General features: G+C 38.8%; 1 protein-coding gene across 1 annotated transcript in view; it reads right to left on the bottom strand.

The window, feature by feature from the left end:
- The window catches only part of LOC133151184 (oocyte zinc finger protein XlCOF8.4-like), a 35,116-nt gene extending 32,211 nt beyond the window's left edge, over positions 1–2,905 (bottom strand). The window contains exons 1-2 of the mRNA XM_061273988.1: positions 2,709–2,905; positions 1,638–2,565 (exon numbers count right to left, since the gene is read on the bottom strand). Coding sequence (XP_061129972.1) covers positions 1,638–2,565; positions 2,709–2,814 — 1,034 coding nt within the window. The 5' untranslated portion in view covers positions 2,815–2,905. The remainder of the gene's footprint in view (positions 1–1,637; positions 2,566–2,708) is intronic.
- Positions 2,906–15,419: the final 12,514 nt, after the last annotated feature.

The following is a 15,419-nucleotide window of genomic DNA, read 5'->3' as shown; positions in this document are numbered from 1 at the left end:
CAATAGTTTTAGGAAAATGTTTTTATTGCACCGCCGTTGCCAAGAAAAGCTAAAGAGAAGCAAATGCACAATATTGGCAAAATTACGTTCTTCAAAAATGATTTGAATGTCTTCAAAATAATTCAAATGATCTAGCACAGTTAAATATCAAAGTATTAAATGTTCGAAATGTCCCCCTTCAACATTGCAACGTCACACAAACGTAAGAGCTGATACTATCAAGCCAGGGTTGGTTGGGTTTTAAGGTTGGGTCTGAAACCAGGAAGGAGGTGGTTAGGGTTTGTAGTTTGGGTTGTGGGTTTATGAAAGGGCTGATGCATAAACTCATAAAGTCTGCTCAAATAGAAGCTGAGAACTTCATGGATCATTGCTCATCCCTCCAAAACACCCAAAATTCTTAATAGACACTCTTTGGCAACTGACTGAGCAGGCAACAGGTTTCTCTCCAGTGTGGGCTCCTGTGTGCCTGATTAAGCTTACCCTGAGAGACTGTGTCAGGTCTAAATACCATCAGACATTTATTTACACGCTGGAAACAAAGAGGAGAAGACAACCAGTATTCTTTTGCTTGCGAGGAGAATTAGGTAGAAGGCCCAGTTCACAGTCCTCCACCAATTCTGGACTTCCCCCACCGCTATCTCCTCTTTTTATTTTGGGTTGCCCTGGTTACAAGAGGCGTTGCTACACTAAAAGGGAGGGGAGAGTGTGTCTGTAGCAACGCTGTTTCAGCTAGCTAATAATGTTGTGTGGTGCGAGGCCGCATGGCCTTGGCCGATCCGTGACCCCAGGAATGCAGAGTCTGTTCTTAGATAGTTGGCAGCCTCGTTCCAGGCTGCAATCTCCAAATCTGGATGCCGTGTCTCTGTAAAACAATGCTCTAGACTTTCTTGCTACATTTCACACAATAATAATAATAATAAGTAGATAATCAGATACCTCTCGTGCAAACACTCTAACAAACGTTAAGTAGATGTGAGATAACTTGCATGAAGTCTATTTAAACAAACATTGAGTAAATATGGGATAACTAAACACTGTCTCGGACAAAACAATTAACAGAGAGAGGACTTCTCTTGAACTAACAAGAAACAAAGAACAAAGATGTTCTGTTTCTAACTTGTTAGGGCCTCTCAAAGATAAGACAAGGAAAGGGAGTATAAGGACTCCCCAATGCTAGCCGGCACATATGTTGACTTGAGCGAAGATATGTGACCTTCGGTTCCAGGCCGACCAGCGCTTCAGCAAAATTAATTATTCTAACAGACTGTTTGGCCGAACTGAGCATTAAAAAGGTTTCTCGCCAGTGTGGATTCTTGCATGCTTTTTTAAGTGATGCTTACGACTGAATTTTTGGCCACAAACTGAGCATGAAAAAGGTTTCTCGCCAGTGTAGATTCTTGTGTGCATATTTAAATGTACCCTCTGAGAGAACATTTGGCCACAAACTGAGCATGAAAAAGGTTTCTCGCCAGTGTGGGTCAATGTGTGCCTGTTTAAATGTCCCCTCCGAGAGAACTTTTGGCCACAAACTGAGCATGAAAAAGGTTTCTCGCCAGTGTGGATTCTTGTGTGCATATTTAAATGTACCCTCTGAGAGAACATTTGGCCACAAACTGAGCATGAAAAAGGTTTCTCGCCAGTGTGGATTCTTGTGTGCACATTTAAACCTGCCCGCTGAGAGAACGTTTGGCCACAAACTGAGCATGAAAAAGGTTTCTCGCCAGTGTGGGTTCTTGTGTGCGTATTTAAATGTCCCCCTCTGAGAGAACATTTGGCCACAAACTGAGCATGAAAAAGGTTTCTCGCCAGTGTGGGTCAATGTGTGCATATTTAAATGTACCCTCTGAGAGAACATTTGGCCACAAACTGAGCATGAAAAAGGTTTCTCGCCAGTGTGGATTCTTGTGTGCACATTTAAACCTTCCCGCTGAGAGAACGTTTGGCCACAAACTGAGCATGAAAAAGGTTTCTCGCCAGTGTGGGTTCTTGTGTGCCTATTTAAATGTCCCCTCTGAGAGAACTTTTTGCCACAATCTGAACAGGAAAAGTTTTTCTTTCTTGTGTGCATTCTCATGTGTTGTTTCAAACTACTGGTATGAGCAAAACAAATTCCACAGTGAGAACATTGCCTGTGTTTGTTTTGAGAGTCATCATCATCATCATCAGCAGGAACATGTGACAACCCGTCATCACTATCTGATGGTGGAGCTGCTCGTGATGCCCCACAGTGGTCTCCATCACCTTCTCTGGTCATATGTGGACTTGAGCTGCAGCTTGGAGGCTCCGCCCCTTTGCTCACCTCACGTTGAGCCTCATCTAAACACTTCACAAGTACACCAGTCAATGGCATCTCGCAGGTATCTTCCTCCTCCTTTTTGATGTCGCAGGAGTCCTCTCCGTCCTCTTTCTGACAAGGCCGCTCCGGCTCTTCCTCCTCTTTTTTAGTGCAAAGAAACTTCTGCTCCATTTGTTCATTGAAGTGGTGGACCTCCTTGCCCACATCTTCCTCTTTAATGCGTGTGCGGTCCGGCTCCTCCTGCTTAGGACGAAAAGCTTCACTGATGTCTGCAAAACAAGACAAACACATATAAACAATGAAAGTTACAGTTGAAGAGAAACTGGCAAAAAAACGATACAGGGGCTTTTTCAATCGGCATATCACACATGATTCCGATAGAGTTCATAATAGAGACTAGACGTGTCCTGACCTGCTCTGCGCAACACAACATAAGGCTGCAGCCAAAGATGTTCCAGTCGTCGACGACAGCGGTCCTTTTCTTTCACGTACTTTGCTGCTGTGGTCGTTGCAGACATTTTCCCACTGCAATCACAAAACTGCTTCAATGACGTTTGGCTAACAAAAGTGTCTTCTGGGCAGCGGCAAGCGAGCTATTTGTTGAAGTAATTGAAAAAATAGGTTATCCCGTATTTACGCAACAGTGTTTTGTGTTGTGCTAGACAGTTTAGCAAGAAAATAAACTTAGCAAAAGACCAGTGAGTCGCTCGCATTGTTCTACAACGCCTATGTACCTCAGAATTCCTAACAAAATGAAAATAGCAGGCGCAAATCATGGTCAGGTTAGACCAGGGGTCGGGAACCTTTTTGACTAAGAGAGCCATGAAAGCAAAAAATTGGGAAATTTATTTCAGTGAGAGCCATATAATAAATTTTAAAAGTGAATTCAACTAAATGTCAGTAAAATAAGTCTCTGAATTTATTCTTTTAAATAATGTTGTTATAACACTCACCATTACAGAACAGTTCTTGCCGACAGAGGCATGTCTTGTATCCGTTTGATTATCTTGTCTTTGTTCGGAAGATCATGAAAAAGTTCATTGGCTACATCCAGCATGAACGTTTTAGCATACTCGCCATCTGTGAATGGTTTTCAGTTTCTCACTATTGCTAAAGAACCAGCAAAGCTAGCCGAATTCTAGTCACCTTGCCGGGTCCATACGTGGAGTTGCTGCTGGCTAGCTTGCACCCTGCTCAGAAGCTCTTGGCACGCTTTCTTTCTGCTGTCTCCCGTCGGGTATTTTGATGCAAAGGTAGCGTGGGGCGTGTCGAAGTGCCGCTTTTTCAAAAGGGGGCCTTTACCTGTTTTACCCAGCAACGGCAAACGTGGGCCGGTATCATCCAATTGAAATAATGGACAATTGCTCCTGCAGCCCTGAACAGGACATGCGCAGTGAAAAATCGATGGATGGATTAAAACAAGTGAGAATATTCTGTTTTATCTGCGAGCCATATGCAATCATCAAAAGATCAGCCAGATATCTGGCTCGCGAGCCATAGGTTCCCAACTCCTGGGTTAGACAAACCATATGTGTGTAAATTATATAAACATGACTGCTCAATCACCACACAGAGCTGTGTAACCTTCCAAGACAGACAGACAGACAGACAGACAGACAGACAGACAAGTTATAAATGTCATTAAAACAACTGCCGTTGGCACCGTCATTTATCACTCCGCCTCCGACTCCAGTCCTTGCACACCACACGCACACCCATTCATGAGGATCCTCTGCGCGCACACGCACACACACACCAGCACAAAAGGATGACGCACAACATATAAGAACACAGAGAACGCACTAAGAACACCTTTTGCTCGTATTACTTGTCAGATTTATTCTCTATTTTACTTTTAGAAGCTATTTGTAATTCTTTTCCATTTATTTAGCCAATTTTAACTTCAGTGCTTCTTTATCCTACTTTATCCGTTTAACACAAATATCTCCTGTATATTTAAGCTAATTTCTCTTTAATTTTGGCAGCCAGGTTCCCACTTCATTACATGGAAACCTGATTTGATTTGACTTTGGCCTAGTCATAACTGTCTTTGGTAATTTATGCAGTCACGTGCCATGTGACCGTTTTCCCCGCATTCTATTGGAGGTTGCACAACTCCTCTTCCTCGGCCTCTAAAGCCTTCTCTGTTGGGTATTGCTCACCCTCTCTGGCCTTTCTGTTTTCTGCCTGCATTTTGGTAAAAAGTGTCACTATCCTGGTCTACCAAAAAAGTGTTTTTTGAAGCTTTCATTTGTTTTCGTTTTTGCTTGTCTATTACTACTCTTTCTGCATGGAGGGCGTGATTTATGTATTCCTCCCGCTATGATCTTTAGTTTTGAATTTGTAGCATGTGTTTTCTCTACGTGCTTCTCTACTTTCTCTAGACTTCTCCCTTCTTCTCTACCTCTGTAAATTTTGTTTTTCTCTTGCCTGCCTACTGTTAGGCCCAGTCTCATCATCTTCCTACCTGCAATACAGTGCTTTCTGAGCTCTCTGTCTTTCTCTCTCCCTTTCTCTCTCTCTCCCAAAACACTACATCATCAGATGCCTTCTTTAATTTCTTTAAGATTTATTTATGTTGTTTCGTTTATGGCACCTCTAAGTCCTAATAATTTGGTTGTCCCTCAAATTTATATTTTTTAACCCATTTATCGAAATTTCTAAGTTGGTCGGGATCCTGCCTTTCAATTATTTTCCAATCGTTACATTTTAGAGTATCTCAGATACTTAGTTTTACTCTTCCCGTTCCCCATTTTAATCAATTTGGTCCCAACTGTAAAACCATAGGGGTTTCTAAAGTCGGGTGTTTCCAGTGGGATAACGAAAAGATCCTGTGGTGATTCTCACTTCTACCAGCGTTCTGGTGGCTGGTGGAGAATCCTTGCCTATTGCGTCCACAGAACCACGTTATGTGTTCCCCACTGCTTTAATATGGAATACTATATCTAGTGATGTGTATTCCCATTCACACTCTCATTCACACAGTTTTACGGAATTTTCGGCTTCACGTGGACTCCGCTGACCTTTTTAGACGGACCTCTCCGTCGGGCACTTCTGTCCTTTTATTTAAACGGACCTCTCCGTTTTGTTACCTTTAGACGGACATCTCCGTTTTGTAACTTTTCTTGGACACCTCTGTCCTTTTATTTCAACGGACCTCTCCGTTTTGGTACCTTTAGAACGGACCTCTCCGTTCTGTCCTAGGACTTTTATAGGGCACGACGAGCCCTCGGCCGCACCACTCTTTTAAACAAAAACAAACTCACCCTCTGGTTTTCTTCACCTCTGCACTTCGGATCGCCTTCAACCTCTGGATCCCAGCTGACGAGCAGACAGCCAGCCCTTGAAAAGGATTCTAGGACCTCACCTAGGGAGCCCCTAAAAGGCCATAAATGGGAAAATGTTACAAATACATGTTACAAAAAGGTACAGATGATAAGCGTTAAAAATGAAATGTTACAAATGTTCACGACAAAAGTTACAAATGATAACCGTTGAAAATGATAACCGGGAAGGATAAAGAGTAAAATAAATAATGACGCCCAATGTGGGAATCAGCTGACGCGGGGTTTGATACCACTCGGGAAAGATGCTCGTGTACTGGAATCACTTGTGTTTCCCACGAGCTAATTGAGTCCATTACTATGTAGTGGTTGAAATTTGTTAATGTAAAGAATGTGTTTGTTGAATGCGAATACGTAATCAAAGTGGTGGAAATTGCTTAATGTAATGAATGTTGAATGCGAATGTTAGTTACAAATGATAAGCGTTGAAAATGATAAGCGGGAAGAATAAAGAGTAAAATAATTAATGACGCCCAATGTGGGAATCGAACCCACTACAGGAAACTGGCTCGGGTTGACATTTCTATTAAGAATGAATGGGGAAATAAAAGGCACAAATTTGCTAATTACTTAAAAACGGTAAATGTTATGAACGCGAAAAAAACTGGCAAGCTTGCCATGAATTTTTGGAACGTGTGAAAGTTTGAACGAGGTGAATCGGTTGAAGCATGTGGGAGTAATTAGATGTTAAAAAAGTGGGAGGAATAAGTTGTTTAATAAAAATAACTAGAATTGCAATTTCGGAAGAAATTGCGTGTGAAGGCGAAGGCAGATGTTAATTTAGAAATGTTAAGCGTTAAAAAGTGATGAGAGGGAAGAATGAAAAGGGAAAGAAATAATTCTGAAATAAATGGGAAAATGTTACAAATACATGTTACAAAAAGGTACAAATGATAAGCGTTAAAAATGAAATGTTACAAATGTTACAAAAAAGGTACAAATGATAAGCGTTGAAAATGATAAGGGGAAGGATAAAGAGTAAAATATATAATGACGCCCAATGTGGGAATCGAACTGACGCGGCATTTGATACCACTCGGGAAAGATGCTCATGTACTGGAATCACTTGTGTTTCCCACGAGCTAATTGTGTCCCTGTCTACATACTGGTTGAATTTGGTTAATGTATTAAATGTGTTTGTTGAATGCGAATACGTAATCAAAGTGGTGGAAATTGCTTAATGTAATGAATGTTGAATGCGAATGTTAGTTACAAATGATAAGCGTTAAAAATGATAAGCGGGAAGAATAAAGAGGCCGCACCACTCTTTTAAACAAAAACAAACTCACCCTCTGGTTTTCTTCACCTCTGCACTTCGGATCGCCTTCAACCTCTGGATCCCAGCTGACGAGCAGACAGCCAGCCCTTGAAAAGGATTCTAGGACCTCACCTAGGGAGCCCCTAAAAGGCCATAAATGGGAAAATGTTACAAATACATGTTACAAAAAGGTACAGATGATAAGCGTTAAAAATGAAATGTTACAAATGTTCACGACAAAAGTTACAAATGATAACCGTTGAAAATGATAACCGGGAAGGATAAAGAGTAAAATAAATAATGACGCCCAATGTGGGAATCAGCTGACGCGGGGTTTGATACCACTCGGGAAAGATGCTCGTGTACTGGAATCACTTGTGTTTCCCACGAGCTAATTGAGTCCATTACTATGTAGTGGTTGAAATTTGTTAATGTAAAGAATGTGTTTGTTGAATGCGAATACGTAATCAAAGTGGTGGAAATTGCTTAATGTAATGAATGTTGAATGCGAATGTTAGTTACAAATGATAAGCGTTGAAAATGATAAGCGGGAAGAATAAAGAGTAAAATAATTAATGACGCCCAATGTGGGAATCGAACCCACTACAGGAAACTGGCTCGGGTTGACATTTCTATTAAGAATGAATGGGGAAATAAAAGGCACAAATTTGCTAATTACTTAAAAACGGTAAATGTTATGAACGCGAAAAAAACTGGCAAGCTTGCCATGAATTTTTGGAACGTGTGAAAGTTTGAACGAGGTGAATCGGTTGAAGCATGTGGGAGTAGTTAGATGTTAAAAAAGTGGGAGGAATAAGTTGTTTAATAAAAATAACTAGAATTGCAATTTCGGAAGAAATTGCGTGTGAAGGCGAAGGCAGATGTTAATTTAGAAATGTTAAGCGTTAAAAAGTGATGAGAGGGAAGAATGAAAAGGGAAAGAAATAATTCTGAAATAAATGGGAAAATGTTACAAATACATGTTACAAAAAGGTACAAATGATAAGCGTTAAAAATGAAATGTTACAAATGTTACAAAAAAGGTACAAATGATAAGCGTTGAAAATGATAAGGGGAAGGATAAAGAGTAAAATATATAATGACGCCCAATGTGGGAATCGAACTGACGCGGCATTTGATACCACTCGGGAAAGATGCTCATGTACTGGAATCACTTGTGTTTCCCACGAGCTAATTGTGTCCCTGTCTACATACTGGTTGAATTTGGTTAATGTATTAAATGTGTTTGTTGAATGCGAATACGTAATCAAAGTGGTGGAAATTGCTTAATGTAATGAATGTTGAATGCGAATGTTAGTTACAAATGATAAGCGTTAAAAATGATAAGCGGGAAGAATAAAGAGTAAAATAATCAATGACGCCCAATGTGGGAATCGAACCCACTACAGGAAACTGGCTCGGGTTGACATTGCCATTAAGAATGAATGGGGAAATAAAAGGCACAAATTTGCTAATTACTTAAAAACGGTAAATGTTATGAACGCGAAAAATACTTGCAAGCGTGCCATGAATTTTTGGAACGGGTGAAAGTTTGAACGAGGTGAATCGGTTGAAGCATGTGGGAGTAGTTAGATGTCAAAAAAGTGGGAGGAATAAGTTGTTTAATAATAATAAAGTAGAACTAGAATTGCAATTTCGGAAGAAATTGCGTGTGAAGGCGAAGGCAGATGTTAAGTTACAAACGTTAAGCGTTAAAAATGATGAGCGGGAAGAATACAAAGGGAAAATAGATAATTGTGAAATAAATGGGAAAATGTTACAAATACATGTTACAAAAAGGTACAAATGATAAGCGTTAAAAATGAAACGTTACAAATGTTACAAAAAAGGTACAAATGATAAGCGTTGAAAATGATAAGGGGGAAGAATAAAGAGTAAAATAATTTATGACTCCCAATGTGGGAATTGAACCCACTACAGGAAACTGGCTCGGGTTGACATTTCCATTGTGTTTCCGACTGAGCTAATGAGGATCCTTCCTTCTTGCTGGTTGAATCTGGTTAATGTAATGAATGTGTTTGTTGAATGCGAATGCGTAATCAAAGTGGTGGAAATTGCTTAATGTAATGAATGTTGAATGCGAATGACAAAAGTTACAAATGATAACCGTTGAAAATGATAACCGGGAAGGATAAAGAGTAAAATAAATAATGACGCCCAATGTGGGAATCGAACTGACGCGGGTTTTGATACCACTCGGGAATGATGCTCGTGTACTGGAATCACTTGTGTTTCCCACGAGCTAATTGAGTCCCTTACTATCTCGCGGTTGAAATTGGTTAATGTAATGAATGTGTTTGTTGAATGCGAATACGTAATCAAAGTGGTGGAAATTGCTTAATGTAATGAATGTTGAATGCGAATGTTAGTTACAAATGATAAGCGTTGAAAATGATAAGCGGGAAGAATAAAGAGTAAAATAATTAATGACGCCCAATGTGGGAATCGAACCCACTACAGGAAACTGGCTCGGGTTGACATTGCCATTAAGAATGAATGGGGAAATAAAAGGCACAAATTTGCTAATTACTTAAAAACGGTAAATGTTATGAACGCGAAAAATACTGGCAAGCGTGCCATGAATTTTTGGAACGTGTGAAAGTTTGAACGAGGTGAATCGGTTGAAGCATGTGGGAGTAGTTGGATGTCAAAAAAGTGGGAGGAATAAGTTGTTTAATAAAAATAATAACTAGAATTGCAATTTCGGAAGAAATTGCGTGTGAAGGCGAAGGCAGATGTTAAGTTACAAACGTTAAGCGTTAAAAATGATGAGCGGGAAGAATACAAAGGGAAAATAGATAATTGTGAAATAAATGGGAAAATGTTACAAATACATGTTACAAAAAGGTACAAATGATAAGCGTTAAAAATGAAACGTTACAAATGTTACAAAAAAGGTACAAATGATAAGCGTTGAAAATGATAAGGGGGAAGAATAAAGAGTAAAATAATTTATGACTCCCAATGTGGGAATTGAACCCACTACAGGAAACTGGCTCGGGTTGACATTTCCATTGTGTTTCCGACTGAGCTAATGAGGATCCTTCCTTCTTGCTGGTTGAATCTGGTTAATGTAATGAATGTGTTTGTTGAATGCGAATGCGTAATCAAAGTGGTGGAAATTGCTTAATGTAATGAATGTTGAATGCGAATGACAAAAGTTACAAATGATAACCGTTGAAAATGATAACCGGGAAGGATAAAGAGTAAAATAAATAATGACGCCCAATGTGGGAATCGAACTGACGCGGGTTTTGATACCACTCGGGAATGATGCTCGTGTACTGGAATCACTTGTGTTTCCCACGAGCTAATTGAGTCACTTACTATCTCGCGGTTGAAATTGGTTAATGTAATGAATGTGTTTGTTGAATGCGAATACGTAATCAAAGTGGTGGAAATTGCTTAATGTAATGAATGTTGAATGCGAATGTTAGTTACAAATGATAAGCGTTGAAAATGATAAGCGGGAAGAATAAAGAGTAAAATAATTAATGACGCCCAATGTGGGAATCGAACCCACTACAGGAAACTGGCTCGGGTTGACATTGCCATTAAGAATGAATGGGGAAATAAAAGGCACAAATTTGCTAATTACTTAAAAACGGTAAATGTTATGAACGCGAAAAATACTGGCAAGCGTGCCATGAATTTTTGGAACGTGTGAAAGTTTGAACGAGGTGAATCGGTTGAAGCATGTGGGAGTAGTTGGATGTCAAAAAAGTGGGAGGAATAAGTTGTTTAATAAAAATAATAATAACTAGAATTGCAATTTCGGAAGAAATTGCGTGTGAAGGCGAAGGCAGATGTTAATTTACAAACGTTAAGCGTTAAAAATGATGAGCGGGAAGAATAGAAAGGGAAAATAAATTATTGTGAAATGAATGGGAAAATGTTACAAACACATGTTACAAAAAGGTACAAATGCACATGTACAAAAATGAAATGTTACAAATGTTACAAAAAAGGTACAAATGATAAGGGGGAAGAATAAAGAGCAAAATAATTTATGACGCCCAAAGTGGGAATCGAACCCACTACAGGAAACTGGCGCGGGTTGACATTGCCATTGTGTTTCCAACTGAGCTAATAAGGCTCCTTTCTCAGTAACGGTTGAATGTGGTTAATGTAATGAATGTGTTTGTTGAATGCGAATGCGTAATCAAAGTGGTGGAAATTGCTTAATGTAATGAATGTTGAATGCGAATGACAAAAGTTACAAATGATAACCGTTGAAAATGATAACCGGGAAGGATAAAGAGTAAAATAAATAATGACGCCCAATGTGGGAATCGAACTGACGCGGGTTTTGATACCACTCGGAAATGATGCTCGTGTACTGGAATCACTTGTGTTTCCCACGAGCTAATTGAGTCCCTTACTATGTTGAGGTTGAAATTGGTTAATGTAATGAATGTGTTTGTTGAATGCGAATACATAATCAAAGTGGTGGAAATTGCTTAATGTAATGAATGTTGAATGCGAATGTTAGTTACAAATGATAAGCGTTGAAAATGATAAGCGGGAAGAATAAAGAGTAAAATAATTAATGACGCCCAATGTGGGAATCGAACCCACTACAGGAAACTGGCTCGGGTTGACATTGCCATTAAGAATGAATGGGGAAATAAAAGGCACAAATTTGCTAATTACTTAAAAACGGTAAATGTTATGAACGCGAAAAATACTGGCAAGCTTGCCATGAATTTTTGGAACGTGTGAAAGGTTGAACGAGGTGAATCGGTTGAAGCATATGGGAGTAGTTGGATGTCAAAAAAGTGGGAGGAATAAGTTGTTTAATAAAAACTAGAATTGCAATTTCGGAAGAAATTGCGTGTGAAGGCGAAGGCAGATGTTAATTTACAAACGTCAAGCGTTAAAAATGATGAGCGGGAAGAATGAAAAGGGCAAGAAATAATTGTGAAATAAATGGGAAAATGTTACAAATACATGTTACAAAAAGGTACAAATGATAAGCGTTAAAAATGAAATGTTACAAATGTTACAAAAAAGGTACAAATGATAAGCGTTGAAAATGATAAGGGGAAGAATGAAGGGTAAAATAATTTATGACGCCCAATGTGGGAATCGAACCCACTACAGGACACTGGCTCGGGTTGACATTGCCATTGTGTTTCCGACTGAGCTAATGAGGCTTCTGCCTTCATGCTGGTTGAATCTGGTTAATGTAATGAATGTGTTTGTTGAATGCGAATGCGTAATCAAAGTGGTGGAAATTGCTTAATGTAATGAATGTTGAATGCGAATGACAAAAGTTACAAATGATAACCGTTGAAAATGATAACCGGGAAGGATAAAGAGTAAAATAAATAATGACGCCCAATGTGGGAATCGAACTGACGCGGGTTTTGATACCACTCGGGAAAGATGCTCGTGTACTGGAATCACTTGTGTTTCCCACGAGCTAATTGTGTCCCTGTCTACATACTGGTTGAAATTGGTTAATGTAATGAATGTGTTTGTTGAATGCGAATACGTAATCAAAGTGGTGGAAATTGCTTAATGTAATGAATGTTGAATGCGAATGTTAGTTACAAATGATAAGCGTTGAAAATGATAAGCGGGAAGAATAAAGAGTAAAATAATTAATGACGCCCAATGTGGGAATCGAACCCACTACAGGAAACTGGCTCGGGTTGACATTGCCATTAAGAATGAATGGGGAAATAAAAGGCACAAATTTGCTAATTACTTAAAAACGGTAAATGTTATGAACGCGAAAAATACTGGCAAGCTTGCCATGAATTTTTGGAACGTGTGAAAGTTTAAACGAGGTGAATCGGTTGAAGCATGTGGGAGTAGTTAGATGTCAAAAAAGTGGGAGGAATAAGTTGTTTAATAATAAAGTACAATATCAATGTGTGAAGGCCTTCGCCTTCACACAATAATAATAATAATAAAGTAGAATAACAATGTGTGAAGGCCTTCGCCTTCACACAATAATAAAGTAGAATAACAATGTGTGAAGGCCTTCGCCTTCACACAATAACTAGAATTGCAATTTCGGAAGAAATTGCGTGTGAAGGCGAAGGCAGATGTTAAGTTACAAACGTTGAGCGTTAAAAATGATGAGCGGGAAGAATACAAAGGGAAAATAGATAATTGTGAAATAAATGGGAAAATGTTACAAATACATGTTACAAAAAGGTACAAATGATAAGCGTTAAAAATGAAACGTTACAAATGTTACAAAAAAGGTACAAATGATAAGGGGGAAGAATAAAGAGTAAAATAATTTATGACGCCCAAAGTGGGAATCGAACCCACTACAGGAAACGTTAATTTACAAACGTTAAGCGTTAAAAATGATGAGCGGGAAGAATAGAAAGGGAAAATAAATTATTGTGAAATGAATGGGAAAATGTTACAAACACATGTTACAAAAAGGTACAAATGCACATGTACAAAAATGAAATGTTACAAATGTTACAAAAAAGGTACAAATGATAAGGGGGAAGAATAAAGAGCAAAATAATTTATGACGCCCAAAGTGGGAATCGAACCCACTACAGGAAACTGGCGCAGGTTGACATTGCCATTGTGTTTCCAACTGAGCTAATAAGGCTCCGTTCTCAGTATCGGTTGAATGTGGTTAATGTAATGAATGTGTTTGTTGAATGCGAATGCGTAATCAAAGTGGTGGAAATTGCTTAATGTAATGAATGTTGAATGCGAATGACAAAAGTTACAAATGATAACCGTTGAAAATGATAACCGGGAAGGATAAAGAGTAAAATAAATAATGACGCCCAATGTGGGAATCGAACTGACGCGGGTTTTGATACCACTCGGGAATGATGCTCGTGTACTGGAATCACTTGTGTTTCCCACGAGCTAATTGAGTCCCTTACTATGTTGAGGTTGAAATTGGTTAATGTAATGAATGTGTTTGTTGAATGCGAATACATAATCAAAGTGGTGGAAATTGCTTAATGTAATGAATGTTGAATGCGAATGTTAGTTACAAATGATAAGCGTTGAAAATGATAAGCGGGAAGAATAAAGAGTAAAATAATTAATGACGCCCAATGTGGGAATCGAACCCACTACAGGAAACTGGCTCGGGTTGACATTGCCATTAAGAATGAATGGGGAAATAAAAGGCACAAATTTGCTAATTACTTAAAAACGGTAAATGTTATGAACGCGAAAAATACTGGCAAGCTTGCCATGAATTTTTGGAACGTGTGAAAGGTTGAACGAGGTGAATCGGTTGAAGCATATGGGAGTAGTTGGATGTCAAAAAAGTGGGAGGAATAAGTTGTTTAATAAAAATAATAATAACTAGAATTGCAATTTCGGAAGAAATTGCGTGTGAAGGCGAAGGCAGATGTTAATTTACAAACGTTAAGCGTTAAAAATGATGAGCGGGAAGAATAGAAAGGGAAAATAAATTATTGTGAAATGAATGGGAAAATGTTACAAACACATGTTACAAAAAGGTACAAATGCACATGTACAAAAATGAAATGTTACAAATGTTACAAAAAAGGTACAAATGATAAGGGGGAAGAATAAAGAGCAAAATAATTTATGACGCCCAAAGTGGGAATCGAACCCACTACAGGAAACTGGCGCGGGTTGACATTGCCATTGTGTTTCCAACTGAGCTAATAAGGCTCCTTTCTCAGTAACGGTTGAATGTGGTTAATGTAATGAATGTGTTTGTTGAATGCGAATGCGTAATCAAAGTGGTGGAAATTGCTTAATGTAATGAATGTTGAATGCGAATGACAAAAGTTACAAATGATAACCGTTGAAAATGATAACCGGGAAGGATAAAGAGTAAAATAAATAATGACGCCCAATGTGGGAATCCAACTGACGCGGGTTTTGATACCACTCGGGAATGATGCTCGTGTACTGGAATCACTTGTGTTTCCCACGAGCTAATTGAGTCCCTTACTATGTTGAGGTTGAAATTGGTTAATGTAATGAATGTGTTTGTTGAATGCGAATACATAATCAAAGTGGTGGAAATTGCTTAATGTAATGAATGTTGAATGCGAATGTTAGTTACAAATGATAAGCGTTGAAAATGATAAGCGGGAAGAATAAAGAGTAAAATAATTAATGACGCCCAATGTGGGAATCGAACCCACTACAGGAAACTGGCTCGGGTTGACATTGCCATTAAGAATGAATGGGGAAATAAAAGGCACAAATTTGCTAATTACTTAAAAACGGTAAATGTTATGAACGCGAAAAATACTGGCAAGCTTGCCATGAATTTTTGGAACGTGTGAAAGGTTGAACGAGGTGAATCGGTTGAAGCATATGGGAGTAGTTGGATGTCAAAAAAGTGGGAGGAATAAGTTGTTTAATAAAAATAATAATAATAATAAAGTAGAATAACAATGTGTGAAGGCCTTCGCCTTCACACAACTAGAATTGCAATTTCGGAAGAAATTGCGTGTGAAGGCGAAGGCAGATGTTAATTTACAAACGTCAAGCGTTAAAAATGATGAGCGGGAAGAAT

This window comes from Syngnathus typhle, linkage group LG3, assembly GCF_033458585.1.
Source record: "Syngnathus typhle isolate RoL2023-S1 ecotype Sweden linkage group LG3, RoL_Styp_1.0, whole genome shotgun sequence".
Lineage (NCBI taxonomy): Eukaryota > Metazoa > Chordata > Actinopteri > Syngnathiformes > Syngnathidae > Syngnathus > Syngnathus typhle.
Note: the sequence above shows the minus strand (reverse complement) of the source record. Positions and strands in the feature narration are given on the sequence as shown.